Genomic DNA, 27,477 nt, shown 5'->3' with positions numbered 1-27,477 from the left:
TTCTATTTATATTTTTCTTAAAAACAAATAAAAATATTATTTAAAATGAGGATTATTTTGTTAATCAAATTATTTATTTACATCTTTTTTTCTACCTACTTAACCCTACTTTGAATTATATATTCAATATACCCACCATTCAAATATAGTGTGTTGTGTATAAATATATTTTTATATGTACACATTGTTGGAGGATGAACAAAACGAGAATAATAACGACGTAATAGAACAGAACGTAACCGTTTATTGATTGATAATGAGGCCAATATATGGGCATTACATAACCACAATTCCGTAGGATTCGGAGTCCTAATCTATTACAGAGATGTGAATCTATCTCTATCAGGAAACCTAATAAGGCTAAGACACACAATGGTAGAATAGTAATTCTCTCGGAACACACATTTATTTTTAATTTTCAATGTATTTATTTATTTATATTTTTCTAATATCTTTTAACATACCATATCACATAAAATAATAAATATATAAATCAATAACATGTTTCGAAAAAACAAACATTGTAGTAAGTGTTCCTCTTAAGTAATTTTATTAATTTATTTCATTATTCAATATGAATAAATATATAATGACAATATTACCCCTTAAATGCATTACATGTGACGCAAAATTGGATAAAAGCAGTTAATTTAACGGATGTGGTGCAAATCGGCAATTTTTACCAAGTTTAGGAGGTAAATTGACTCAAATGCAAGTTCGAGGTGTAAATTGACAATTTCAACTAAGTTTGGGGTGCAAATCGGCATTTATGCCAAAATAATAATATTCGTTGTCAACCGTCAGATGCAGGATATATAACTTACATTGATCTATACTAAATTAATACGAAAATTAACAGAGTAGTGATCTAACTCTTAACTACACGTCTACACCCATTTACTATGAGGGGGTTTCTGTTTTGCCAATTCTAGATTTCGACCACGAATAACAAAACGGTGGCGTATTGAGCTCTAGTAAGTGCCGACTTGCAGATTTTAGTGCACTGTCGCAAATCTGAAATCTCAGTCCTGACTGTGGGAAGCAGAAGTGAATGAATAAAAAGTTAAAAACAGAGAAGTTGATGAGCTCATTAACTATACTGGAACCCTTTTTTCGTAAACAAATTCCGATTTCTACCAAGAAATAATATCACTGAGATTTGATCAGTAAAAATTCTAGCTCTAAATTTAATCGCACAGACGAAGAACATGTATCTAGCAAAAAAAAAAAAAACTGAAATCAAATGATCATCATGATGTGTGCTCTGCCAAAACTAATCCAAAATGAGTTGGGGGGAGTATTTACGGTTCGTACTTTAACTACTAGTAAAAACTCATACCTCCGATAACCACCGGAAGTACTCGGAGAACTCGACGCCGACTTGGCCGGACTCCGATATCCAGTCTCCCGGGACGGGAGTCTCGCTCCGACGGCTACTACCGGTGAAGAATCTCCCCGAGCTTCGTAAAGAAGAGCTGGAAAGTCTGTCCACGAATTCCTTGAGCCAGCTCCGGCCGTTTGCCACGTCAGCGGCTAGACTCGCCTCCGAAGGCAGCGGCGGCGGGAGGTTGCCGACGACGACGAGGACCTCTTCTTTGCGGTCCGACGAGCCGTTTCTGGCATTCGTTAGCTGGACCTCCGAGTCGTCGTCGACGAGGTAGTCGAACGATCCGATTGAGTAGGAGCGGCGCGAGCTCGAGTTCGTCATCGTCGTTTGGCGGCGGCTGACGTTGCCGATTTCGAGGCGGAAGCTGTCGCCGCCGGCGCGGGCAGAGGAGCCTGCATTCTCGACGAGTGTCATGAGCTCCGAGTCCGACGCCGAAATCGGCGACCGGCAGAGCGGGCAGGTCTGCTGCGAGTGGAGCCACGTGTCGATGCACGATACGTGGAACGCGTGGCAGCACAAGGGGAGCAACCGGAGCTGATCGTCGTGCTCGAACTTAGAGAGGCAGACGGCGCAGTCGGCGGAGACGACGGCCGCGGACGACTCGCGGCGGCGCTTGATGGCGGAGAAGGTGAAGACCGGGAGCGCGGCGACGGGATCGGCGGATTCGGCCGGAGAGACTCGCCGGCTGGAGAAGCGGTTGGCGGAAGCGACGTCTTCGCCAGAGGAGGAGGGAGTGACGTGGCGGAGGAAGCGGTTGTTGATGCAGCGGAGGATGCGGCAGAGGGAGAACGAAGCCACGACGGTGACGATGACGATAAGGAGGATGATGAGAATGCTCGGGCTTAGAGTCTTGAAGCTTAGTGAGCGGTGAGGTGTGGAGGAGGTTGGTAACGGCGGTGACGGGGGCGGCGGTGGATATCCGGACATGGCTGACGTCATAGAGAGAAGTGTGAGAGAGAGAGAGAGAGAGAGAGGGGGGGGGGGAGGGGGAGGGCGACGTTATAAATGTGTGTTTGGTTTCGTATTTAATGGCATCGGAAAGAAAACGAAGGGAAAAAGAAGAGGGAAATGTGGGGGGAGCGACACGTGAGAAGAAGAGGAGGTTCGCACGTGGGAACGAAGCACGTGACTCGCGCGTGGGGTTCCTCTGGTGAGCTGCGGTGGTGGAGTGGTGGTGGTGGTACCGAGAACGGACAGTCACTGATGGAGTTGGTGTGAGGCTGTGGGCTTAGTATAGTAATTTCGGGGGATACTTGTGGTGGTACAGAAACCGGTGGTGAACTGGTGGTGTAAATGCGAAGGAGTAAATGCAGTAGCCAGGAAATTTGTTTAAAATGTTTAAATTTACACGTATAGCTACTTATTTTACAAATTAAATGAGCTAACTATGTAAGTTTAAGTTGATTGCTAATAATTTTTTAAATAATAACAAATTTAGGGGGGGGGGGGAATACTATAAGTATGTATGAGGTAAACCAAATCAAGGAGAGAAAAAGCTTTACTCTTATTCTCTATTAAAAAATACATTGATTTACTTCAATTTTATAAATTAATTAAAAGTAATTAGATATGTTATCACATTAGAAGGGACAAAGTAAAACAAATGGCTTAATTGCACTAAGATAAAAACAAAAATCCAAGACATAACATAATTGTGAAGATAGTGAGGAGGGTCTGGTCTCTATTTAGCTACGCCAATGAGTAAATGCTTGCCCCTGTGGAGAGGTCGGGTGTGAATCACGGGCATGCCCTTACAGACATGGAAACCCATATCTCCGCTCGCAACTAGAACTCTTCCATTCGTGTTGTAACTGGTGTTGTGTTGCTCACTTGCTCTCAAGTCTCGAAAACGGAAATTGAGTTTGGGAGTTATTGGATTAACCGTACGTGACACATGACAAACAATGACTAGTCTAACGGCTCTTAATTACGTGAACGATTAAAATACGGTTTCATTTGTGAATTTGTTAATTTCTTGGACACTAGATCATCTCAAAGCACTAATGAATGAGATATAGATACTTACGTCTGGTGGCATGAATGATTTGACAATTTTAGTAAAAAAAAAAAGTGAAATTAGTTACACTATTTGGTTACTTGAAACGGAACAAGTTTGGACCAGGACTGATATATAGATTATATTTCCTTTTGTATGCAAATACTTGCAAACGCAGAATTGAATGAGAACAATTATTACCAGGATGTTTCACATACTTCATTTTCTGAACATTAATGAAGCCCTTGCCAAGAAGATACGAACCCTGTGAGAGTGAGGCCGTGGATTAAGTATCAAGTATCAACAACACGACGCCGTTTCCTACTCCTCCCAACTCCACATGAACAGGTCAATGAGATTCAGATCAGTTTTTCAGGTAAACTGACTTAACTAAAGCAACGGATCTCTAGTGGAGCAAGCATCTGATTAATTCTTAGTTGTTTAATGTATTGACCAAATTAAATTAGCATTTGACAATCATATTTTTTGGGCACTTGATCGAAGATTGATAATATCAAAAATAAACATATGATCGATCAAATTGTTGTGCAGAAAACATGATCTGCAAAATGGGAATGATGCAAATATTAGTGTGTACTATATGCTATTATAGTATTGGCATAACCTTAGCATTACCCTTTTGATTAATGCTGCTATATCTTATATCTACGTTATGTAAGTATACCACTATCTGTTTAGGTCATTTTATTATTGTCACACTTGGGTTTTACTCCGTCTTTCTGGCATGGTATTACTTCTTCCACACTCTTGGCATGCAGGTTTTTTAAGACGTGGAAGTATATATAAATATAACCTCTTCCCAAGGGAATGGTATTATTGTTTTGAATGAAGGTTGTTGGTTTTGTTGGGTGGATAAAGGAAGGTGGTTTGTTTTGTTAGCATCGGCAGAACATTAATTGTCTATGTATTGGATTTGTATTGTGTATATTTTGTATAGTTGGTGTGATGTTTGGATTTGGTATGGTAGTGTGATCATCTCACTTTCTCTTGTACTTGTACTAGCCAATGGTGTTAAATATCATTCATCAAGGATATATAGGCAGTCGATTTTCTAATGCAAATAGTCATCGTGCTAAGCTCCCCTTTGAGTTATTGGTAATAATCTTGGGCACTAGAGCACGAATCATATTTCATTATTTCATTTCATATGGGGGGAAGTAATTGACTCATATGATTAAATAGAAAAACTGATACGACGTCTTGTATATTTGTATGAGAAAAAATAAATATAGTTACTTTGACATGCATATAAGACGTTTGATATTGGTTCAATTTACCGAACTATCGAATTGTTTGGGGACTATTCAGACCAATATTGTTACTTTAATGACTTATTTTGACAGTTTTAAGCTAAATCCATGTGACCATGTCATCATGCATTAACACATTATAGAATTTTTCAGGAGGTTTGGATGGGTTTGTGGCATGTTTTCATGTTATTGTGTTATTGTATTCTTCGTGGCATAAATTTGTATGCTCGCGTATGTTAAAAATATAGAGTGATTTTGTGTTTTTTTGGTGTTCAACAAAGAGCGAGCCAAAGACTTTAATTACGAACTACATATAGATAGCGGATTCAACAAAGACTACTTTTTATCAATTGATTTCCACAAGAAACCAACAGCTAGATCTTGTTTATGTTGATCCATCTATTAGAAGCATATTTGGAGTGATCGATTTCGATAACACTAACTTTTTTCCAATTTGTTATCAAACCAGCCTTGGCATATCTTGCATGAAGAGTTTCCCTCAACTTTTTATTATCATATAGTAAAAATAATTTTACCAGAAAAATCAATCACTCGATCCATATTGTATGAGTGTATTATCATAACAGAGCGAATAGCTTATCTTAATTAATTTCTTGGGGAATAAGTCACTTGGAAAAAGCAATTTTAATTAGTAGAAAACTAATTGGAGAAAAGCTAGTGTTATCGAAGTCGATCACTCCAAATATGCTTTTAATAGATAGATCAACATAAACAAGATCTAGCTCTTAGTTTCTTGTGGAAATCAGTTGATAAAAAGTAGTAGAAAACAAAGTAGATGCACACCCCCATGACTTGCCTAATGTGAACTCCATGGGGATAATATAGTTTTTGTTTTTCTTCCTCTTCTTCAAACTGGTCTATTAACCCAGAACTTGCAGAGAAATTTACACAACTTAATTATGTAAGCCACATATGTAATCCGTGAGATAACATTATATGCAGTTGCGTGTAATTCTCATCCTGATCTAGTGATCATGGTTACTTATGCATTAGACTAATCAAGAATCGACGACCTTGTAAATTATATAAGCAGTGTCAACTAAGCTCCTTACTGGGTTTTTGAAGGAGATGAATACGACACCAAATACGGCTGCTTCATTGTTGACCTTGACCTATACGTACGACTTAAACACAACCCCACACGACATGAGAATAGAGTCAGAAGATTTCCTGACAAAACAAAAATGGATAAATAATGAGAACTAGCTAGGAACTTGGGAAAGGGTCGACTAATAAGAACACCTATGAGCGTGGACAATTCTAGCTTCAAAACTATTGTCCCTTAAGAGACCAAAACTTGGGCTGTTCATGTTTTATACATTTTCATGAAGATTTTCTCTTCTCTTCTTCCATCTACAATTTATGGTTTGCTTCTACGTAATTATGTCTTATGTTGAAATATGATCGAAGAACAATTAATGAAATTGGTGTTCTAAATTATACGTCACTCGACTTTCTTTAGCAGTTGTCAAACACTTCTATCACTATTTTTACTTACTAGTTTAGACCACGTACTTTATGTTTTTCTAATCATCTAACTATAGGCTACCAACTACGTGTATAGTCATCTGATATATGTTTTTTTTAGGGGAATAAATTTTACTTTATTGATCAAATATCATTACGCTAAGGGATTATGATCTCCTCCACAGTCGGAGGGATTACATTAGAAAAATCTAAACTGGATTTTGAAACCAAAGCTAATCTAACAAGAGAATGTGCCACATAATTAGCCGACCGCCTAATATGAGACAAACACGCTCCATGAGTTAAACGCATACTCCAACGAAGATCCTCAATAAGAAAACCAAACTTTGAATGATCTAATGTACCTTTCTGTACTGCATCCACTAGAAACTGACAGTCAGATTCAATAATCAGAGGGGTGAAGGCATAACGTCGAACAATCTTCAACCCCTCCATCACAAGAAGGAGCTCAACATGCAGAGGAGACTGAGCTCGGTCCCTATAAAACGCGAAAACGCCCAAACAATGTTCAGTATGGTCACAGATTGCACCTCCCAATCCAGAAGTACCATCAGAAAGATGAAAAGCAACATCAACATTCACCTTGAGCATACCAATCCGAGGTGGTTGCCAAGGAGGACAAACCTTAGCCCTTGGATTTCTTGAAGCAGTGTGCAACTGCCTAAATTCATTCCACCAACCAATAATTTAGGGCATTAATACAGAGTCAGGCTTGGCATCATCATCCCATGTCTTTAAATTTCTGTTACTCCATATAGCCCATAAGCTCATCAATAAAAGGGGAAAACTCTGTGAGTTAGTAGCCTGACATCGCACTAACCAATCATAAACCTGAGCCTCATGTCTGGAGCCACAGTATGAGCCTCCTGGAGGCAGGAAACAACAGTCATCTGATATATGTTATCGAATTTGATAATGTTAAATTCACATTAGCCAGCCATTTTTTTTTCATACAGTTGAATGATTAAATGGTTTGAAAGTTGAATGTTATCCGACAAGGATGGTTCATAAGACTATACTGCTACTACAGAAAGGGAGGAATACAAAGGGAAGGTTGGAGAAAGAGTTGCTAGGTCCTTATTGATAGATCGATGCAATTCAAGTGTTTGACAATTAAGGGGACATGAAAAACACCATGAAAGTAACGTTTAGGAACTTAATCAAGGAAATAAGATTTCAGTAGTCGACTTAGTTTGCTTGCCAAGTACATAAACCTCCTTTCAATATCATGAAATATTGCAGTGCGTGGTGTTCACATGGTTACTAATTCGACTAAGATAATAACGTTCAATCACAGCAAGCGTCAAACAGTTGATAGTATAGGTATAAAATGTAGGATAAAGTATTTTTGAAGTAGAAAGAGAAACTACCCCGATCCATATATGTACTCTTCATTACTTTATCTGAAGTATTCTAAACGCAACGAGCATTGTGCATGGGTCGATCTTGTGTTCCTACTTCCTACTTCCTGCTTCATTCTAATTAGGTCAGTACTAAGTTAGTTAGTAACCTAGAAATCCATTATTCGAGCTCAAGGTAATTAATTTGATCATAAATAGTTTGGTTGTTATTTACCGAAAACCAATAATATCTGCATTATCTTGTATTCTTGTTCTTAACTGGTCCGGTAGGCGCGCGTTTAAGATGCTTCAATTCATGGCTTGCATTGCTTCATACTTTCCTAGCCCCAGCTGGAGTTCATGAACGAGGTCGATCATCATCATAAACCAAACCTTAATTATTTGCCTACATGTCTGCAAAGTTTAAGTTCCCCAGCTAGCTAGCTAACATCGTTGCATGCATTCATAGTTGCATTTACAGGTCAATGACACGATCAAAAGATTAGATGACATGAACTACCATCTTAGCCATATAGCTTAATCCAAATTCTCTGTAGTTATATAGTTGACAAGAATAAATGTATCTAGATGCCAAACAAACAACCATTTTAGCTATATAGCTAGATCCAAATTCTTTATTCGAATCTCTTAATTATACAGCTCATTTTTGATGAAATTAAACAACTTTATTCAAATCCGATTTGTTTGGTGTATAAGGGATGGTGTATCTAACCAAATATATAATGCTAAGTCTCACTGTCACTTAGTCTTCGATCTTCTTCTTCGTCTTCCCCATATTTTACAAACCAGAAAGAAAATGGTCTAGCTAGGTCGTTGTCCTTTTTGGGTCCTTGGCATCCTGAATTCTTGACCTCTCTCCTTCTGGCTTGTATCAGTCATCATTTGCTACCATATACGTTTAGTAATAATATTTCGACAAACATGCATTGATCTGTTACATTAGAAAATTTTATCAGCCAATTCTTCATAACATATATAATTGCCTCTACAATAACCACGAAAAATCATGCAGATTGATACTTCTACATACTGTATATGACTTTCAGGCCTTGGAGATATTGTGAATATAAGGATCGATAAGGCAACTAGGAAAAAGTTATGAATATTTATCTGTAAGAACTTTGACCTATGATTGTTGAGTTGAAGCTTGAAGGGCAAGTGTCTCAAGGAACTATATATGCAACCGCTACTACAAATATAGCATTTCATGACAGAAAATTTATGACGTTTGGATAACAACGTCATCATATGTTGTTTCCATGATGTTTAAAAGTGTAAACGTTATGGATCTAAATTTCTGCTTAACTCTATGACGTTAACTAAATGTCATTATAAGCAAGGGCAGTTGGACTAGAAAAAAATTACGATTATTTATGAAATATACGTAGAAATTTGGGGTGGGCTAATATTTAAAATTTAAATTTTTACACTAAAATTTAGTTAGAAAGACAAGTTTTTTAGTAATTAAGGTGGGCTACAGCCACCGTAGCCCATGTGTAACTACATCATTGATTATAAGCAATAACTTTTAATGACATTTTATGATTGTCATTAAAAATATGACGTTGTTTAAACGTCATAAAAAGTTTGTCCATGACGTTTTTAAGCTGTCATGAATAAAATTTTCATGACATTTATCAACCATCATGTATATTATTTGTTATGACGTTTTTCAAGTGTCACAAACTCTGAAACAAGTCCGACAAATATAAACAGTCATAAAAATATTTGACGAAAACTTAAACATCGCGCCCAAATTTTATTCCTTGAAAAGCTAGGGTTGTACTCAATTTCCCTTTTCCCTCCATGTCGCACTCTCTTCTCTCACTCTTCCTCAAAGAACAAAATCTCCCCGATATTTCCGATATATCCTCCGATATCTCCCTTTAAAAAAAACGATATATTTTAGGGGTAAATATCTTATTTTTTCCCGTATCTGCGATATTTCTCCAATAACATAAAATATCTGCGATATTTCTCTGATATTTACGATATATCCGATATATCTTCGATATTTTAGAGAAATATTTGAAAATTTTCACTTAGAAAAATTTATCTCAATTTGAGGATGTCTCGGGCTCTCCTTGACCTGGAGTTTTTGATTAATTAATCACCTCAAGCCTCGAGTGATATAAAAAATAAGACTAGAAGAGTAGTCCTTCAATCGGCTTATTTTATTTTTTCGTAAAAGATATCGAGATGAGCAGTGAAAGTTCAAGTCTTAACTCTTAAAAGTCAAGCCATATCAGTGACCAGTGCTCTCCTTGACCGTGAGGGAATCCAAAATAAAGGGTCACAACGTAGTCTCACACTCTCATAAAGGTCATAAGAGAATATCAAGAATTTTAGTAACAAGTGTTCTCCTCGAGGAATATAGAAAGAGTAGTAATCTTTATCTCCTTGATGCACTATTGGGAAAAGTAAAAAAACATGAGTCACATTGTAGTCTTTGTCTCCTAGAAGTTCCCTCATACCTTCATAGATTGTTAGCAACCCGTGAACCCATCATGGAAGGATGATAATACTGAAATTTGACATGCGTATTTTAGCACAAATGGCTTCCTCTTCTGTTTGTGAAAGAAAGTGGAGTACTTTTTCTCTTATTCATACAAAGCAAAGGAACCGTCTTGCATATCAGAAGTTGGAAAAACTCGTATACTATTACTATAACATGAAGTTACGACTACGTGATAAACGATCAAAAGATAATGTGATCAATGAAAACAACGATATTGATCTACTTCATGTTGCTAGTGAACCACTTCATGATTGGATTATGCATGCACACCTTGATAATGAAAATGGCTACCCTCCTCCACATGTCGTAGAAAATGCAACTGATTTTAGAATTGATGTAAACAAGGTATTATCTGATAAAGTTAGAGACTCGAGAGATGATTCTGATAATGCTAGTGTGTGGGGCGGTGTAGCAACTCCGGATAGTTCAGATAATGATGATGATGGTGGTGGTGGTGGTGGTGGTATTGGTGATGGTAGTGGTGGAAGTCGACAAGGTGGTGGAGATACAAGGTTTGAATATGAACAATTTTATGTAGGTGGAGAATTTGAGAAGTTTACTTGTGAAAGTAATTTTGATTATGCTACCCAAGATGAGAATCATGGATCTAGAGCAGGCGGTCCTGGTGCGCAACAGAAAAATAGGTGCATGAGGAGGATAAGAGGAGTAATTGATGATCAAAATATTCCATCTGATGTTAGTTCAGTTGCCTTAAGTTTTGATTATATCAGTTTAGGCACATAACACAGTGGGATGTCAAACGAATCACATGAAGTCAACTATCAACCTGGTCATCCTATTTACAATTATGGTCAGTTCGGAGACGTTTATGATCAATTATCGAGTTTGGTTCATCTTTATTATCTCATTCTCGGAGAAACTGTTAGTAGCTTAAAAAAGATATATGACTATCATGTTAACCATTATAATTCGTACTATATGGCTCGTATGTCTTAGGCAAAGTATTGTAGTTTTGTTGACCAACGTGCATCTTTTCAAGTACCTAGAGCTTCTTTTGGGTACTAGATAAAATTAATAATTATATTTTGTTTGTATGTAATTCAATAAGAAATAAATAATTTTGGAAGATGAACGATATTTTTTTTCCAATATCCGATATCTCCCTTTTTCAAAAAAACGATATATCCCCCGATACCGATATTTTGAACCTTGCTCTTCCTCCTTACTCAGATCTCATGACTTGCTCAAACAAACCCTAATTTCTCCTTCAATTAAACCCCTATCCAGCTAAGTTGCTACCCAAAAGCCAAATCGTACCTCTCTCTCAGTCTCTTTCCCTAACCCTTCTCTCCGTCGTTGTTACTAAATCGAACAAGAATCCCCAAACCAAGCTCATCGTCAACGTCTCACTACTACAAATCTCCCCAATAGCAACCTCCTTATTACCCACCATTTGTACAAAGGCATCAATGACAAATTTCCCTCTCAGATCGCCGAACCCGATCCCGCACATTCGCGAATGAAGCTACAGTCGTCGGTCACTAGGCCACCGTTGTTCATCACATATCTGTATTCACAAGGGTAGAGCCAGGATTTCAGAATAGGTTGGGCTAGAAAAAAATTTACGATTATTTATGAACTATATATAGAAATTTAAGGTGGGCTAATATTTAAAATTTAAATTTTAACACTAAAATTTAACTAGAAAGACAAGTTTTTTAGTAATTTGAGGTGGGTTGTAGCCCGTGTGTAGCTACGTCCTTGCGTATTCGGTTGTTCTCAAATGGTCTAGTGGCTCAGAGCTGCTGAAGGTTCACATCTTTTCCATCGTATTTTCATTTTTTTTTCTTTTGATGTAATGGTACTACATTATGAAATAAATTTGATAATTTCAATGACATTATGTCTCCATTGTAATTGTAAATAAGAAGATAATTAATTTCTGAATTTATATATTTAATAGGAAAAGAATGGATGACATTTAGAAAATGTGATGAAAATATTTCAATGACGTTTAAGAAATGTCATGGATTAGTTTCTATAGCAGTTCAAAAACGTCATGGAAATCTTTTCAATAGCAGTTCGAAAACGTCATAGTAAACCCCTTTAATGACATTTTGTAACTGTCATTAAAAGGTCTTTTATAACGTTTATCCATTGTCATCGAAGAGTACCTCCTAAGATGGCACCCGTATGGATATCAAACCGGATGGCGTTTGAAAGTTTTTCAAACGTCATTGACAGATTTGATGTAGTAGTGAACGACTCCCCTGTGAAAAAAAAGCCATGTAGTTCATACCAATATGTTTCATTACTAACAATCTCAGTTCGAAGCAGGAACTAGCTTCACAGTAACGAACGAAAGACGATACTTTGATCTACATATTTAGGGAGTGGGACTCTCGTGGTGAGCAGCTTGCCACACCTGGCCAATATCTAATCTTAAAAAGAAAATACTAACCAATTTGATCGTCGGATGTTCTCTAATTTTACCATAAGTCGGTTCAAGAGTATGTATATATATAATTTGGGACGCAAACTTTATGGCTGATGTTCTTGTTGATACGAAACACCCGACGATGATATATAGACACAAAATATGAGAAAATTCTGAAAATACAAGATAGAACAATAACGAGTAATAACAACAGAATATGTAGAAGAATTTTACTTTTCTATTGAATAAACGATATTACAATGATTACATTCTAATCACTAATAATGTTATTCTCAAAAGTAAAAATACTTCTTACTTGATAGTCACAATCAAGTATGAAACAACCTCACTAAGATCGTTGCTTCAAGTGTTGATACAACCTCACTAAGATCGTTGTAGTCACACGGATGATCAACCTCACTAAGAGCTTTGACGTTGCCACTAAGGTCTTCAATGGAGTCACTAAGATCTCCTAGCACTAAGCTCTTCTTTTTGTGAATTTTCTTCTCTTTGGTTTCACCTTTTTTCTCCTCTTTTTTTTCTTGTTCGTGTATCTCCTAGAGGCATGAAAACCTACTGCATGTATACATCCTATATATACCAGCCGGCCATGATCCTCTAAACCCTAGCACAAATAGGTATTAAGCCCAAATTCCTTCCTAATACAACTTTAGATAGAAAAGGAAAAATCCATATAAATATGGAATACACCTTTTAAAATAAATCCCTTTTCTATAATAATTTCTATATACCCAAATATATATCAATCTACCCATAATCAAATCGGTGGAGACTTCTTTGGTAGGAAAAACAAACTATAATCTTTTCCTAGTCCAATTAGGAAACAACATCAATTCTCCTTTTGCATATCAAATCTTCATGACTTGTCCTCCACACCTTTGGATCTTCATCAACTATGGAGGCCAATATATGTACCTTCAAACTCTCTTCCATCAACGTGCTTTAAACTCTGACAATTCTGGGAATGGTTGTGTTAGGTGTTTCAAGTTGTGATTATAGTGCTTGTAGGTACCTTCTACAAGAAGTTGTGCACTGGGAGAAGAAACCCCAAGCACTAAAGAAATGCAATAGCAGTCCTACTTGGCGTCTGGATATATATCCCGCCCAAACCCAAAATAACTTGAACATTGCCATTGTCTTTGTTGATTGATATGGACAGAATAGGTTTTGCTACCTTAAAATACAAACATGTATTGGTACAAAATCAGAGGCCGCGTGACTCTTGTCTAACTCTGTGAAGTGCTCAGAATTAGAGAGGATGGTTTTCTCAGGGTTTATGATTTCCTACTTACTCATTGAGAAGAAGAAGAAGAAAACATAAGAACGACTTGAATGTGTGATAATCTAGTGACATTGGAACATTTAATGAAGTTTTTATTATGTAGCACTTGTTCTCTCAGATCATCAAAAGCTGATACGAGATTTCACATTCTTGATTCAAAGGCTGGAATCATGTTTTTCGCAGCAATTCCATTTGCCTGCTTCATAGCTTTTTTATCTTTCAGTTCATTCTGTTCAGCTGTATCACAGCTTCTTAATTAGTCGCTGAAGCTTGAGCTCAGTAGATGTGCTTAGTCGATTCAGTTAATGATCAATAGTGACACTCGCCTTGACTCAGCAGCATGTCTGAAATGATGCTTTTTGAAAATGTTCTATCTTATTTCCATCTCATTTTTCAGTCGCACACTTGAGCTGGAAGTGTAATCAAGAAAGGTGTCTTCCGCTGCAGGGATTGTGATGCTGCCCATGGGATGATCGCATCCATATTCTTCTTCGCTTCACGCAACAAATCTATAAATGAATGTTGGTTAAAGCATGATATAGGAGTAACAGAATCGCGGCTTCTGGCTCTCCAACAGTCTGCAAAATACCCTTTTTTGGTGAAATTATGAACCGGACTTCGACAACAGGCAGCCGCATGAGTCTGAGAGTTGTTCTTGTGGACGCTAAAGAGTCGGGAGGTTGGTATTGGGCAATCTCTCTGTTAATTCCTGTCACACCAAAGCTGCTTGTATGATTACATACATATCATTGCAAACTCGAGCAACTACTTGCTCAGCGCCACTCTTTTTCATCTGAATTCTGCACAGTTGTTTGCCTCTAGGCAAAAAGAAGGGTATAAACAGTGCCGAAAATAGAACAACATGAGTGATAAAAGAATGCTCTCTTTTTTCTTTTTCTGGAAAGATAGCAATACGTTATTGTAAACTATGGAGGACTCCTAGTTCCAAATCATATATCCAATATACAGACAAATTGGCTTCTGCATGAAGAAATGAAGAAAATTGTTAAATTTCACTGTAGTCCACATTCAACAACCAGAAGCGAAGTAACTTGTCATCCCAAACTTGACCTCGTGACCTCATATGCCAAGAAACATGCCGCATTGGCTGGTATACTTCTCGACATAGCAGGTCCAAAACCCTTATAGAGGCCTTTTGTTCCTTCTGAGGCCAGGATCTTTCTAAACGCATCCATGGAACCAGTAAACTTTGGATTTTTGTAATCATCTACCTGAAGGACACTCTTGACAACATCAGTAGGGTACACGGCACCCCAGAAGGCTGCTCCAGCCAAACCTCCAGCCGCCATTAAAGAGCCTCTCCCCAGCCCAGAAGTATCCTGACCGCCAGCAATCAACTGCTTGATTGTTTCATACACACCAAACATTGCAGCATTTCCAGGTATTTCACGTGCCATTGTGGGAACCAAGCCCTTGAAGAGACCCCTTGCACCACCTTCTGATTTAAGTACTTGCTTTGCCACATCCATTGGCCCTCCATACTTCACTGCAACAGCTACAGCACCAGCACCAGTCTCCCCCATTGCACTCTGTGCTTGCAATCTGTTCTACAATAGAAACCCAAACAGTTGATGTATTAGAAGCTTTTCATTCCCTTACTGAAATGAATAATGTATATGGATTTTTAAAATAGGAATGCTGTGAAGAAGAAGGGAGGATATGTTTATGTATTGGAGATCCAAAAGAAGGAAAGGAACGATTAAAGTAGAATGGTAGATAGCTTAAAATTTCCAAGGAACAAAACTACAATGTGTTAGTAGTGGAAATGTGGAATATATTGCAAAGGGAATTAGGTATTATTAGGAGGGTTTTAGTTAAGGCTCTTGATCGGATCATGATATTTTCATTTTTCATAAGTAAAGAACCATTTCACTGACCTGCACTTGATCAACTCAGTGGGGCATGCCAGGAATGATACAGCTACTCCAGCCCCACCCCCTGCAATGACCTGTTGGCCGATTGTAAGGGGCACACCAGGTTGAGATCTCAATAGAGCCTCCATTTGTCCTCTTACTGTGAATAGGACAGCATTGAAGACAGCAACAGTGGCAAGAGGAGCTCCCATGCCTTTGTAGAGACCTCTTGGGCCTTCGGCTGCTAATGTCTGCTTGACAGCATCAATAGCACCTGTGAACTTAGGAGGTTGTCCAGGAACTGGAGCAGGCTGGCTTTGGAGTTTAACCTTGATGGTATCAAATGGATGCCCGACTACTAATTGTGCTACCCCACCAATGGTCCCAGAGGCTAGATCTTTTGCCACATCCCCCATCTGCAGATCAAATTAAATATTTAATACAGTGCTGCTGGGAAACTGAATTCAATATAAATGGAACTTAGATAAAATATCATCAGAGTTTGGTGTTACTGAACATCTCTAGATGGACTGGTAAAGACAGCATGTTGTAAAGATAATCTTATGCAAATGAATAGTGTGAGTGTGCAAGACAAATATATGTTAGAGAACTAGGAAGAGGTTGGTTCTTCTTATTAAGTTTTCTAACTAAAGCAACTCCTGGAAGGTAAATTTACTCTCAGAACGTGAAATTAAAAAAAAATTAACTATACAAGCATCACTTGCTTCTCAATTCAGGTTCTCAATCAAAACCCAGAAACACACATGTTTATGAATGTAAAGTGAGATTACTGACATTCAGATATGTGAACAAAGGGATTCCTCAATCAAAATGAGAGAGGCCTGGAGGTGATTTATCAAACAATGATGCCAAAATGCTACTTTGATTAGGTATTATACTGGTGGTTATGTGATGATAGGTTAACAATTCTTCCCGCAATGTTGCTTTCTCTTGAAATTCTTTCATGGTCTTCAACTAAAGATTGATCAGAAGAAAATACTTGTACAAACTGCTACATTCATATTACTGAAAATCAACCTAATCCAATTCCAATGGATGATTTGCTAAATCGTAAATCAAATAATGAACTTTGATCAATTTCATTGATGGATCAAAAACTCAAAAAAAGCTTGGAGAGAATGACTAGCTAAGTAACTGCATGTGTCTTAGCAAAAAACAAACTCTAGTATGAACCTTGAAAACCAATTTTTTGCACTGAAGTAGAGGGAAGAGATCAATGTTGAAAACCACTCATTCATGCCCCCAATTTATCAGGTTGGGTGAAACAAAAACTATAACCCTAACTAATGGGGGATGATCAGATAATAATCAAAATCATAATAACATCAGTAGCTCTAGACCACAAAATTCTTTATTCATGGGACTTAAGATGAAGTCTAAATTTTTTTTTTCTTGGAAGCTCTTCTATCCTCAGTAGGAGTTGACCAACAAATGCGGCTCGTCAAATGCTTAGAAGTTAGAACCTACATCTCTAGCATATTATTTCATTAACATTCCAAAATTCACCCAACAATCATTGAAAAAATTTACCTCCGAAATTGAAAATTTTAAGTAAGAAAACAATTAAAAGATTCATCACATTGGTAATACTGAGATCCTAAATCAGTAAATCCAATATCAAAATCAGAATTCTATGCTCGATATGCAGCAACAACTCCTGAATCAAAACCTGATAAACCCACAAAGAAATTAAACTTGCAGTTCTGGTTTGGACTAAGAAAATCTAATATGAAGTAATATGAAGACACTGCCCAGATACATGATATCACGATTTACTGAAGCTCAGTTGAAACCATCAGCTAGTCACCTTGCAACTGTGATCAATGCAAGTATGCAAGTGTGAGAGGCAGCCGCACTCTATAGCTACTTGCTTCCCGAATTGCTCTCAGATTCCCCCAAACTCAACCCATCTCATTTCTTTTTTCTATAAAGGAAATCAATGGAACAATATCCAACTTAAATGCAGAAACAAAAGGCCTTAACTTATGTTGGGTTGATAAAGATGCAAGTGATGCAACCACAGATAAACCACGAACCCAGGAAACGAAGCAATACAACAAACTAAGGAACAAAGCAAGAATCTTACTGGAAAAATATGTGATGACACCCGAAAAGCAGAGCTCTTTGGAAGCAATCCAAGAGTCCAAGATTGGTCCAATCTGCAAGAAACCCAATAAGCATTAGACACATCAACTAAGAATTCACGACATCAAAACCCAGAAGTTCAAGAACAAGCCAAACAATAAGGTGGGTAAGATTACCCAAACACACATAGAAAATCAATCAAAACAAAACAGGAATGAAAGGATATTAGGGAAGATGGAAATGAATCTTTTTTGGAGATTCAGAACCACATGGGGATTGGATTGGTGATAAAAACAGAGAGACACCCACCAACTGTGTTGAGGAGTGAAGAGGAAGAGAGGTGTGGCTGACAGAGAGAGTTGGGGGATTCTGATGAGGAAGGGAAGAGGGGAGTGTGGTTGGCGACAATGATATGAAGAAAAGCCAATCACAGCCACTCTTAGGTTCCAATTGAGTTGGGAACACTTCAGAGCGTACATTTTTAAACTAGGGGGAGTTGTGTCTGTCTGTATGTGCTTCAACTATGAGGGAGAGAGACGCCGACATGGAGATAATTGCATTTTCATCCTTTTGCTTTGTTACTATCTCACATTTGGATCACCATATTCTCTGCTTTGCATGTGTACCAATTTTCGGAAGCGCTCTCAAACGTGGTCAAGTTGGTAAGAGTCTTGGTGTGTAACACTGTAACCCGGGTTCTACCCCATCTCAAACGGATGAAAAAAAAAACACAACGCCCCGTAATCTTTGTAAATTGTTACGGAATAATTAGAATGCAAAAATACGCAATTAATCTTAGTAAAAATGATACGCATTGGATAGCATTCTGCTGCCTTACAATACAAACAACACGCATTGTTACATCATTAAGGGCCTCTTTGCTTTTGTCTGAGTATAATGGTCCGTATAGTGGTTAAGATAAGTGTGAAATGTTTTTTTTTTGGTGGGGGGGGGGGGGTTAGGATATCCGATTAATTGAGAAGAAATCATATAAAGACTAAATTTAGTGAAACTCTTGTCACATTGGGATATTGGTACCAGTACAGTTAGCAATGCGTACTTGATTTACCACATTATCTAAAGCTGATACTTGCAAAATCGCAGAACAAATTGACTGAAGCTAGCTAGTCATTTCGAACTTTTTAGCCTATCTAAGTAAATGACAAGAAGAAAATCTGAGAATAATAAGAAGGATAACAGCAGAAACATACTGTGGATCAAAAAAGCTTTGTACCCTTTTCTTGGGTAAACTTGTAACCAGTATTTAAGAACTGTCTAGTGAAACACTTCCAAATTATCATAATAAGTCGAAATACAACTTTTGCAATAGATGAACACAAAGAAAACCTATGATGACAACATTGTTGAAAATCACAGAATCAGCTTTAATCTTTTGTCCTGCACTGCAAGGGATGCTGCTTCCACTATAGCAACCTTTCTTCTGCTGAATCCCCATACCCCGATTTTCTAGAACAAATGTAGAGTTTGTCTTCCCACTACTGAAGAGCACAGTCCAAAAGAATGGCCCTTTGTGAACCCCAATCATCCCAACTCCCACCTCATTGTGAGACTTATTCCAAAGAACTGACAAAGCCTTGTTGTTTCCAACAAGAACATTTATAAAAGCTAGTGATGATTCTAGATACTTGGAGTGACATCCCACAATGTGTCCAGTTATGGTGACGAAAGTGGGTAGCTCAACGCCGCAATTTGGGGCAAACACTTCGGTGAAATCGTCTTCAGATGGTGTACAGTTGATAGTGCCATTTCTACTGCAGTTTCCCTTGCATGATTTAGCAAATTGCAGAGCCATACACCCAAGTCCAGGACTGTCATTTAGTTTGGAAAGTTTGTGAGAAGTTCGATTGTTGTTGATTATCTCAACAAGATCATTTGCAGGGTTTCCTGAGGGACAAACCACCAACATGTCACAATAGCATCCAATGTAACTATATATTAGATAACATAGTGTCACAGTGAATATAATTATACAAACATGTACTTTATTTAGAAAATAAATGTTGGTAGTTGCCAAGTTAATCTCAACCACATTAACTTCTAATAGTGAAGAATATGATCTCACCAAGCACCAAGCAGGGATAAGTACAAAGGTAACACTCAGATATTGAGTTGAATGCCCCTAATTAATCCTACTATCACCAAGCAATCTGAGAAGTTAATAAACCAAAGGGCCAAGGAAAAGTGTAAATCGTAATGCTGTAACTCCTATTGTAGAGAACCAAATCTCTACAAGACATTTAATCAATGTGGAAAACTAAATTTCTTTGGAGGAGATCGAATTTACAGGGGAAAAAGTGGAAAATGAATTAAAATCATAAAGACACTCTTTCTGTGCAAATGTTTGGAGGTGCAGAAAACACAAGCTCGTAAAATTCAAATGTGGCTCCCATGTACAGGAGATAAATGGGAGCAGAGGAGCCTACTTTTCACAATATCTGATGTCACACATTCTTTGAAAGCATTCAATATAGGCATGGGACTTGCCAATTTAATCTCAAAGCATCGACTTTCCATAGTGCTGAATATGTGATTATATTCCCATCAAGCACCAAGAAGGACATTTACACTCGTAATAATCGAATATTGATCGAGTTGGATGCCACTGTTTTCCTACTATCACCAAGCAATTTTAAGAAGTTACAACAATAATTCTAAAGTTCCTTCATCCTACTGTAGATAACCAAACTTGGCATCTCTAAAAGTCTAAAGGACCAGTTATTCAATGCAGGAAACTAAGTTTCTTGGAGGAGTTTAGATTAAATGGATTAGTATGTAGGCAAATAGTGGAAAGTGATTTGAAACAATATTCTTTCTGTGAAAATGTTTGAAGGTGCAGAAAAGGCAAATGTAGCTCCCATATACAGGAGAAAAATGGGAGGAGACGAACCTAATTTCCACAATGTCTGATGTCATTCATGCTTTGAACGCATTCAATATAGGCATGGGACTTTCCTGATTTTATTTCACACTTCAAAGCATTCAGTGGCAGGCATGAGACTCCTAATTTCTCTATAACCATATATTTGCAATTTAGCACCTTAGGCTTTCCGCATTGGCAAATTCATAAATCAAACTTCACTATATATAAGTTATCTCTTATAATTCTTACTACGGAACTTAACTTTCTCTAACTAGTTTTTGTTACTGGTCTTGAGAAGCTAATACTACCAAGTAAAAAAGCATTATTAATACAAATCTTCCACAGCCTTTTAGAATCACCAAAAAAAGAAACATCACCAAATCTACTGAGTATATGGCTTTATGCACTATCCTTATACCAGAACAAAAGCTCACAAAAAAAAAACAAACAAACAAATACAGGCAGAGACATAATATATAAAGCCGCAACTAAGGGTGAAAATGCAGATGCATTTCAACAGGAAAAATCTTAATCAACAAAAAACTCAAAAAGCTTGGAACTTCGGGGCAATAGCACGGAATCTGCAGCAAGTTGGAATAGCTCTAGAAAACCATAAGTAAGGAAAGAGTATAAACTCAATAGTTACAGTAGTTACCATGGTGCTTGGAGGAAACAAGAGCTGCTAGCAGTAGGCAGCTGCTAAACACCAACCACCCAGAGCAGCAAAGCGGCTTCACCATTATTCAGTTGTGAGAAGAGAAAAGGGTTTTGCTTTACAAGGACAGAAAATGAAGAAAAAGAGATGGAGAAAGAAAGGAAAGCTGGTTATAAGAAAAGGGTACTGATTATTTATATGATGAATACCAATGGAGATGGGAATGAGATGGAAAAATGGGAGTAAAAGAAGAGACCTTGCATAGAAATGTAGGGAGGTAAAGTGGGAAAGGAGAGCAAGAGAGTGATGAAGTGTTGCAGAGTTTTATAAAGGACAAAAAAGATGGGTGGTGGTGGACCAATTAGCCGTTCTGTGTTTTGTGCTTGGATTTCTTTTTCTTAAGAAATGGAAATCGAAGACAACTTTCGCTGATTTTATTGGCAAATTTACTCTCTCTAGTCTATACTCACCATTAGTATTTATTTTATACCCACCATTAGTATTTATTTTATTTTAGTATATTATTATTTTTAATATTTTACGGTTAAAGATAATAAACTGTTGAAAATATTACTAACCTATAATCTCGAGTTCTTGATTATTAAATCTCAATTACATATCTATTTTTTTTAGCTGTTAGTCTGCTAATTATGGATTTCTACAAGAGATTGGATGACCCAAGGCATGACCGCCGATAGTAACTAGTAAGGAACAAGGGACAAACATAGAATGGGAAGTAACTATGTATGAGAGATTTTTCAATGAGAACCATCTTGTTGAGAATTAGTTGAAGATTTTCTCATTAATTATTAATTAGATATATTTTTCAATTATATTTTTTCATCTCAATCATTTAGATTTTAAGTCTATATAAATATATTACTTATACAAATTTTCAGCTAATTTAGTAATCGTTAAGGTATCAAAGTAGATCAAATTAGTGAACATACCAACATTTTCAAACATGAGTATATCTTAACGATTTTCAATTTAGACAAAAAAATACAGAAATGATCTACTTATATATATATACAAATTAAACGGTCAAGATATGAATCTAAAATTGAAAAATTGATGAATCAAAATGGTCCTCAACAAAATGGTCCTCATTGGAAAGAGCCTCGTACCAACTCAACAACCATAGCTGGTTACTAACCTAAGAATGCTTGATGGAACCCCATAAGCCTTAGCCATCATGTTTATCGATTTACTACTAAAGTGTGTGCAATAATTATTGAGACTACGTGGAATCAGGAGACTAGCTTATCGATGTACTTACTTATGTTAATATCAAACTATCAGTCATAGATTCCAAATATATGAAACAACTCAAGTACTCGATTGATCGTAAAATGTCATCTTCTAAACTTGCATAGAATCATTTGGTCTAGTGACATAAAAATAGCTAAGTATTAGATTAAATTTGTGCAAGATGCTCGGGTTTGGGCTACTCTTTCCGGACCAAACATATAGACCCGAACCATTTCATTTGGTAATCACAAAAACACAAAGCAACAAGAGAAAACGTTGGTGAGCCGAACCCTCTAGAACACAACTAGTCCCTCTTCCTTATCTCTCTCTCTCACAAGGGTTTAAGAATATCACTTGTTCTTCCCAGCATCACATTCAATCTCCGCAGCTCTCTCTTGAACCTCAATGGCCTCCACTTTCCTCACACTCTCAAACCCTTTGGTCTGCAGACCCAACAGTTCTTCCCTATCCAACCAGAACCTACTCCCAAGTATGCCCAAGTTTACTTCTTTTCTCAATCCCATTTTCTCTGTTCCTTTTATAATATTGAAAATTTCTTATCTTTTGTTTTGGTTCATGGCATCTGTACAGGTCTAAGAAGAAACTCACTCAGAGTCAACGCAATTGCCAAGCAATGGGAACCCACTAAGGTTTATGTCTTTTTCCTCAATTTTATTTGGAGTTATTTATCTGGGTATTGATTTTTAGGCTCACTGGTGATATATTGTGAATCACAGGTGGTTCCTCAAGCTGATAGGGTGCTCATTCGTCTCGAGCAACTCCCTGAGGTAAACCTTTACTGGGTTTTGGTTTTACTAATTGTGTTCAGAACGTTTTTAAATTGATGGTTTAATCTGGTGTTATGAGCTTTTGGGTGCCAAATGTGCTAGCAATTAGTATATTTAACTAGAGTTACCTGCCAACTTAGCCATAGGAATGTGAATTTGAGCTCTTTATTGAATTGTTGAAAGAACAAGTTGTCCCTCTTTGCAAACCCAAACCAATATGATTTGTTTCATATGTTCACTGTGGTGTCATATCAGTATTCTGCAATGTGATGGTGTGTTGTACTTAGGGATAAACTTTTGTTGCATTAATCCAAATTTGACCTCGCTCTATCAAGTTCTAGATCCTTATTACAGTTTCCTAGATTTAATTAATTAAACAGGTTTCTTTTTTGTCGAGATCATTGAAAAATTCGGGTCCATTTTGTTCTTTGTTTTGTACATGTCATGTTGGAATCTTAGGAGCATCTAATTCATATATAGCAATGATAAAACGACGGGGAAATTATATTCTCTCTCCTAGTGACTGTAGTTTGAGACAGATGTATATTCTGGTCTTTAGTATTTATATTCCTGTGAACTGTTGGTTTCTCACAATGTAAATTTTCTCTACCCAATGGAAAAGAGAGAACGGGCAAACCCAGTATTGTAGCAATGCATTTACGTATTGTCTGATCAATTGCTTGTCTGAGATGCATATTATACGAGGAACCATGGTACCTTAAGAGGTTTGAAAATTAATTAATCAAATTATTTGCTTTACATAGTGCGTTGTAATGATTCATTTGTTACTATTCTTTGTTATTTAATGAATCAGTTGGGTTTTTTTGGTTGATACATACATATACTCGGATGACACTGAAATCTTATTCCACAGAAATCAGCTGGAGGAGTTTTGCTGCCTAAATCTGCCGTGAAGTTTGAGCGGTATCTTATGGGAGAAGTATGTCAACCATTTCTATCTTGCTATTATACTTTTTTTGTTAGACTAACACGTTTATATCAGGAAAATTAACAATACTGATTGTTTTTGTCTCAGATCCTTTCTATCGGTGCTGATGTTGGAGAAGTGCAGGCTGGAAAAAAGGTAAGTAACTGCCAAAATGGTAGCGACTATGTTCTGGCATGAATTAATGATGATTCATGATAAATGTCGGTGCTTAGATTTTAAGTTTTTGTAGGAAAAAAGTTTCCAGTTGCGTAGTTTTAGTTCCAAGTACTTTTCAAATGCTTATTGTCACCTAAAGGGGTAAACCTTTTGCAGGTTCTTTTCTCGGACATCAATGCTTATGAGGTAAGTTAAACTAATTCACGCTGAAGTATTGCCTGCTATTTATTCCACTATATAAATCAATACTATGCATCTGCTGTTAACTGGATCATAAGTTTTAATTGGTTGGTTGGCTGGTTTTTTTTAAGGGGAATAGGAGTCACTTTTGATAATAACAATATGCAAAAATGGAGTTGATTGTTATAAGAAAAATTCTTAGCCACAGAATGCCAAGGATAGAAAGAAAATCCCTACTTCATGTGTAACTAGATTACAATAAACCACACTAGAATTTATTAGCACAAACCGGAATTGTATCTTAAACTTATATTGTAATGATGCTATGGCTTTAGACAAAATCTGCATGAAAAGATAGCACGCTTAGCTAGTGAAAAAAGTAAAGAAGTCTAGGTGTTGTTCTCTTACTTGGAGGATACCCATATCAGACAGCCCCAAGTAGACACCCACAATGGTCCAAAGTGTAATAGATAAACTGGGATTACTCACTGCGTTCGGTTTGCATGTTGGTTGTCTTCTAAGTCTTGTATGTTTATGATGTCAATTAATTTTCTTGAATGAAACCTATTATTGAAGATTTTAGACTTCAAATTCATACCCACCTTTTTGGCAGCAATATATTCTATGATTCAGGCATTATGAATTTTCTAGGAGAATTAAAGTCTTTGTGAAGACATAGAACCTGATTGCTCACTTAATAAAAGCCATGGTACATGTGGTAGAGTATTTCATTATGCAAATGGAATAGGAAGAGCCAACAATGTATGGAGAACAATGTCTAAAAGAACATACACCGGTGTATCATGACATTTTCCTCATCTGTTGAATGATCTCGAATTGCCACTCCCTTTTGTGTTTACTCCGCTGAAAAGAATTAAGAAGCATATAGAATCTGTGTTAATTCAAGTTTGTGCAGAGGCATTTGGTATATACTCATAATGAATTTTGGTATCTCAGGTGGATCTAGGAACACAGGGTAGACATTGCTTCTGCAAAGAGAGTGATCTGTTAGCTGTGGTTGAATAAGATGTCAGCACTCAGACAGTAGAATCTCTTGGATTATTTTCAAAAATCTAATCGTCGAGATTTTTTCCTTGTATGTCCCCAACTCCTCCGTTGATCGCATGTATTTTGTAATACCAGTCGTCATTGTACTTTGGAAAGCCGTGTTACCTCTTAGTACACGGTTTATGGAAATTTGGTACAAGCCTACAAGGGTCATTGTGGAGAGAAGGGGAAGACATAATGAATTATATTTTTTATCAGAGATTATTTTTCTTCTATAGAGAATAATAACCATGATCACCTTAGCATCTGCCTAACTCAGCTCATCTCGTCAACACTGCTACACCCCATCCAAATTTTGTTAAAACGACCACAAAAGTGATATCACTTGTCAGTAACTCAGTAAATACTTGTCCTATCAGCGAAAGAATGAGCTCCATGAAAAATTATATTACGAATCTCAGATTGTGTGAGATCCGTTATATCCACATTCTTGTTATTTGTTGCATACTACGAGAATAAGATTTTTCAGAGCAACCTCAACCTTCACCCATTGAACCTCAGTAAAAGACGGCCAGAAGCGTCCCGGTTCAGTTTTTGTGCCATTCAATCCTATTAACATCTCGGCGTGCTCATCGTTCACATCAAATGCACGAAGGATCAGAACGATCCGGTTGAAAGCAGTATAGGATATAATTCTTGATTCATTTCTCTTCAATCAATCATCATATATGCTAAAGCTGAAAAGATTAACCTCATGTGGCTGTTTAGTAATGAATTTCTCAATCTTAAGGAAAGCCTGGAACGGAAGCTTGAGCTCACTTCCTTTCATGACTATCTTAGGGAAACCCTTCGGTAGATGATCAAACATTCCCGTACGCACGTTCACAAAGATTCTCTTTGGATGTTCCCCATCTGGAACTGAACGCAATAGCGCAGCAACCTCTTGTGTTGTGTTAGCAGCATGGATGTTGCTTTTCAAGAACAGCTGCCCGATGTTCGGGTTGAAAGCGAAAATGGCACGATTAGAAGAACTTCCATGTCTAGGATACACATTGGCTGCGGCCTCGTAAACAAACCAAGTCCTTATTGGACAGAAGAAAATCTGATCAGCATAGTTCTTGGATGACAAGGTCGACGGTTTCGTAGGTTGGCGAGGTTCCGAAGAGCACAACTCCAACAGTCCTTTGTTTAAGTTCTCACCCAAGATCCCTCTCTGAACTTTTAACACGGAAACTCTCCACTGCAAACCAAAGAGACTGAAACCTGGGTTTGACTGCTTCATAGCTTTCCAAATAGAATTCCTTGGTCGCAAAGCTGGTTTCGACTTCATAGTTGTTGATCCATTACACGCTTAATTAATTGGAATTAATAGCACAATGTTTATATATAGAGAAAGAAAAAGTGAGACACGTCTCCTAGTGCGACGCTGAGAACCATTTTAAATTAGGAAATCTGGTCCTTTTGGTATTCGCATTTCAAGAGGATCTTGACGATCGATCATCGTATATTAATTAATTACAAAATTAATTTGGACGGGGCTCGTTTAAATGACAAATTATTCGATAAGGATCAGACGGTGGGTAGGGAAGATATATAGAGGTACGTAGTATTCCATGCATGCGGTTTCATCTTTTTCATTCTCTGCATGGACCCAAGTCGACCTAACCAACTCCGACGCAGTTGCAATCGGCCGTCGGCATTTTATCGATCAGATGGACATTGAGAACAATTAGTAACTTTGTCAAATTACTTTTGACGCCCTTCAGCCCTTGCTGAAGTTATTCGTACATTTCTAATTATGTACGGACGTATCTCATGCATGCTATCTGTCTGATGATAACTTCCTTCGATTTTTTTTTTGTTGATCGTGCTTCCTTGAGTTCCTT

At 37.3% G+C, this 27,477-nt stretch overlaps 4 protein-coding genes across 5 annotated transcripts; 1 reads left to right on the top strand and 3 right to left on the bottom strand.

The window, feature by feature from the left end:
- Positions 1–1,226: 1,226 nt before the first annotated feature.
- On the bottom strand, positions 1,227–2,314 carry LOC126802914 (E3 ubiquitin-protein ligase ATL4). The gene has a single exon (XM_050530628.1). The coding sequence runs from the start codon at positions 2,312–2,314 to the stop codon at positions 1,334–1,336; it is 981 nt and encodes a 326-aa protein (XP_050386585.1). The 3' UTR covers positions 1,227–1,333.
- Positions 2,315–14,610: 12,296 nt separating this feature from the next.
- Positions 14,611–18,178, bottom strand: LOC126802573 (mitochondrial carnitine/acylcarnitine carrier-like protein). Of its 2 annotated transcripts, XM_050530212.1 has the most exons (4): positions 18,033–18,178; positions 17,725–17,797; positions 15,642–16,033; positions 14,611–15,306 (listed from the first exon to the last, which is right to left on the bottom strand). In XM_050530212.1, the coding sequence occupies exons 3-4, from the start codon at positions 16,031–16,033 to the stop codon at positions 14,799–14,801; spliced, it is 900 nt and encodes a 299-aa protein (XP_050386169.1). In that variant the 5' UTR covers positions 17,725–17,797; positions 18,033–18,178; the 3' UTR covers positions 14,611–14,798. The 2 variants fall into 2 exon arrangements, with proteins under 2 accessions (XP_050386169.1, XP_050386170.1); XM_050530213.1 differs by lacking the exons at positions 17,725–17,797; positions 18,033–18,178 and adding an exon at positions 17,446–17,563.
- An 815-nt stretch (positions 18,179–18,993) lies between these two features.
- On the bottom strand, positions 18,994–21,523 carry LOC126803124 (uncharacterized). The gene is made up of 2 exons (XM_050530883.1): positions 21,260–21,523; positions 18,994–19,628 (listed from the first exon to the last, which is right to left on the bottom strand). The coding sequence occupies exons 1-2, from the start codon at positions 21,342–21,344 to the stop codon at positions 19,021–19,023; spliced, it is 693 nt and encodes a 230-aa protein (XP_050386840.1). The 5' UTR covers positions 21,345–21,523; the 3' UTR covers positions 18,994–19,020.
- Positions 21,524–22,817: 1,294 nt separating this feature from the next.
- Positions 22,818–25,848, top strand: LOC126802258 (10 kDa chaperonin 1, chloroplastic-like). The gene is made up of 7 exons (XM_050529863.1): positions 22,818–23,000; positions 23,102–23,160; positions 23,248–23,298; positions 24,173–24,238; positions 24,335–24,382; positions 24,560–24,589; positions 25,541–25,848. Exons 1-7 carry the CDS (start codon positions 22,916–22,918, stop codon positions 25,607–25,609), a joined length of 408 nt encoding a protein of 135 aa, XP_050385820.1. The 5' UTR covers positions 22,818–22,915; the 3' UTR covers positions 25,610–25,848.
- The last annotated feature ends 1,629 nt before the right edge of the window (positions 25,849–27,477 follow it).

This window comes from Argentina anserina, chromosome 7, assembly GCF_933775445.1.
Source record: "Argentina anserina chromosome 7, drPotAnse1.1, whole genome shotgun sequence".
NCBI lineage: Eukaryota > Viridiplantae > Streptophyta > Magnoliopsida > Rosales > Rosaceae > Argentina > Argentina anserina.
Note: the sequence above shows the minus strand (reverse complement) of the source record. Positions and strands in the feature narration are given on the sequence as shown.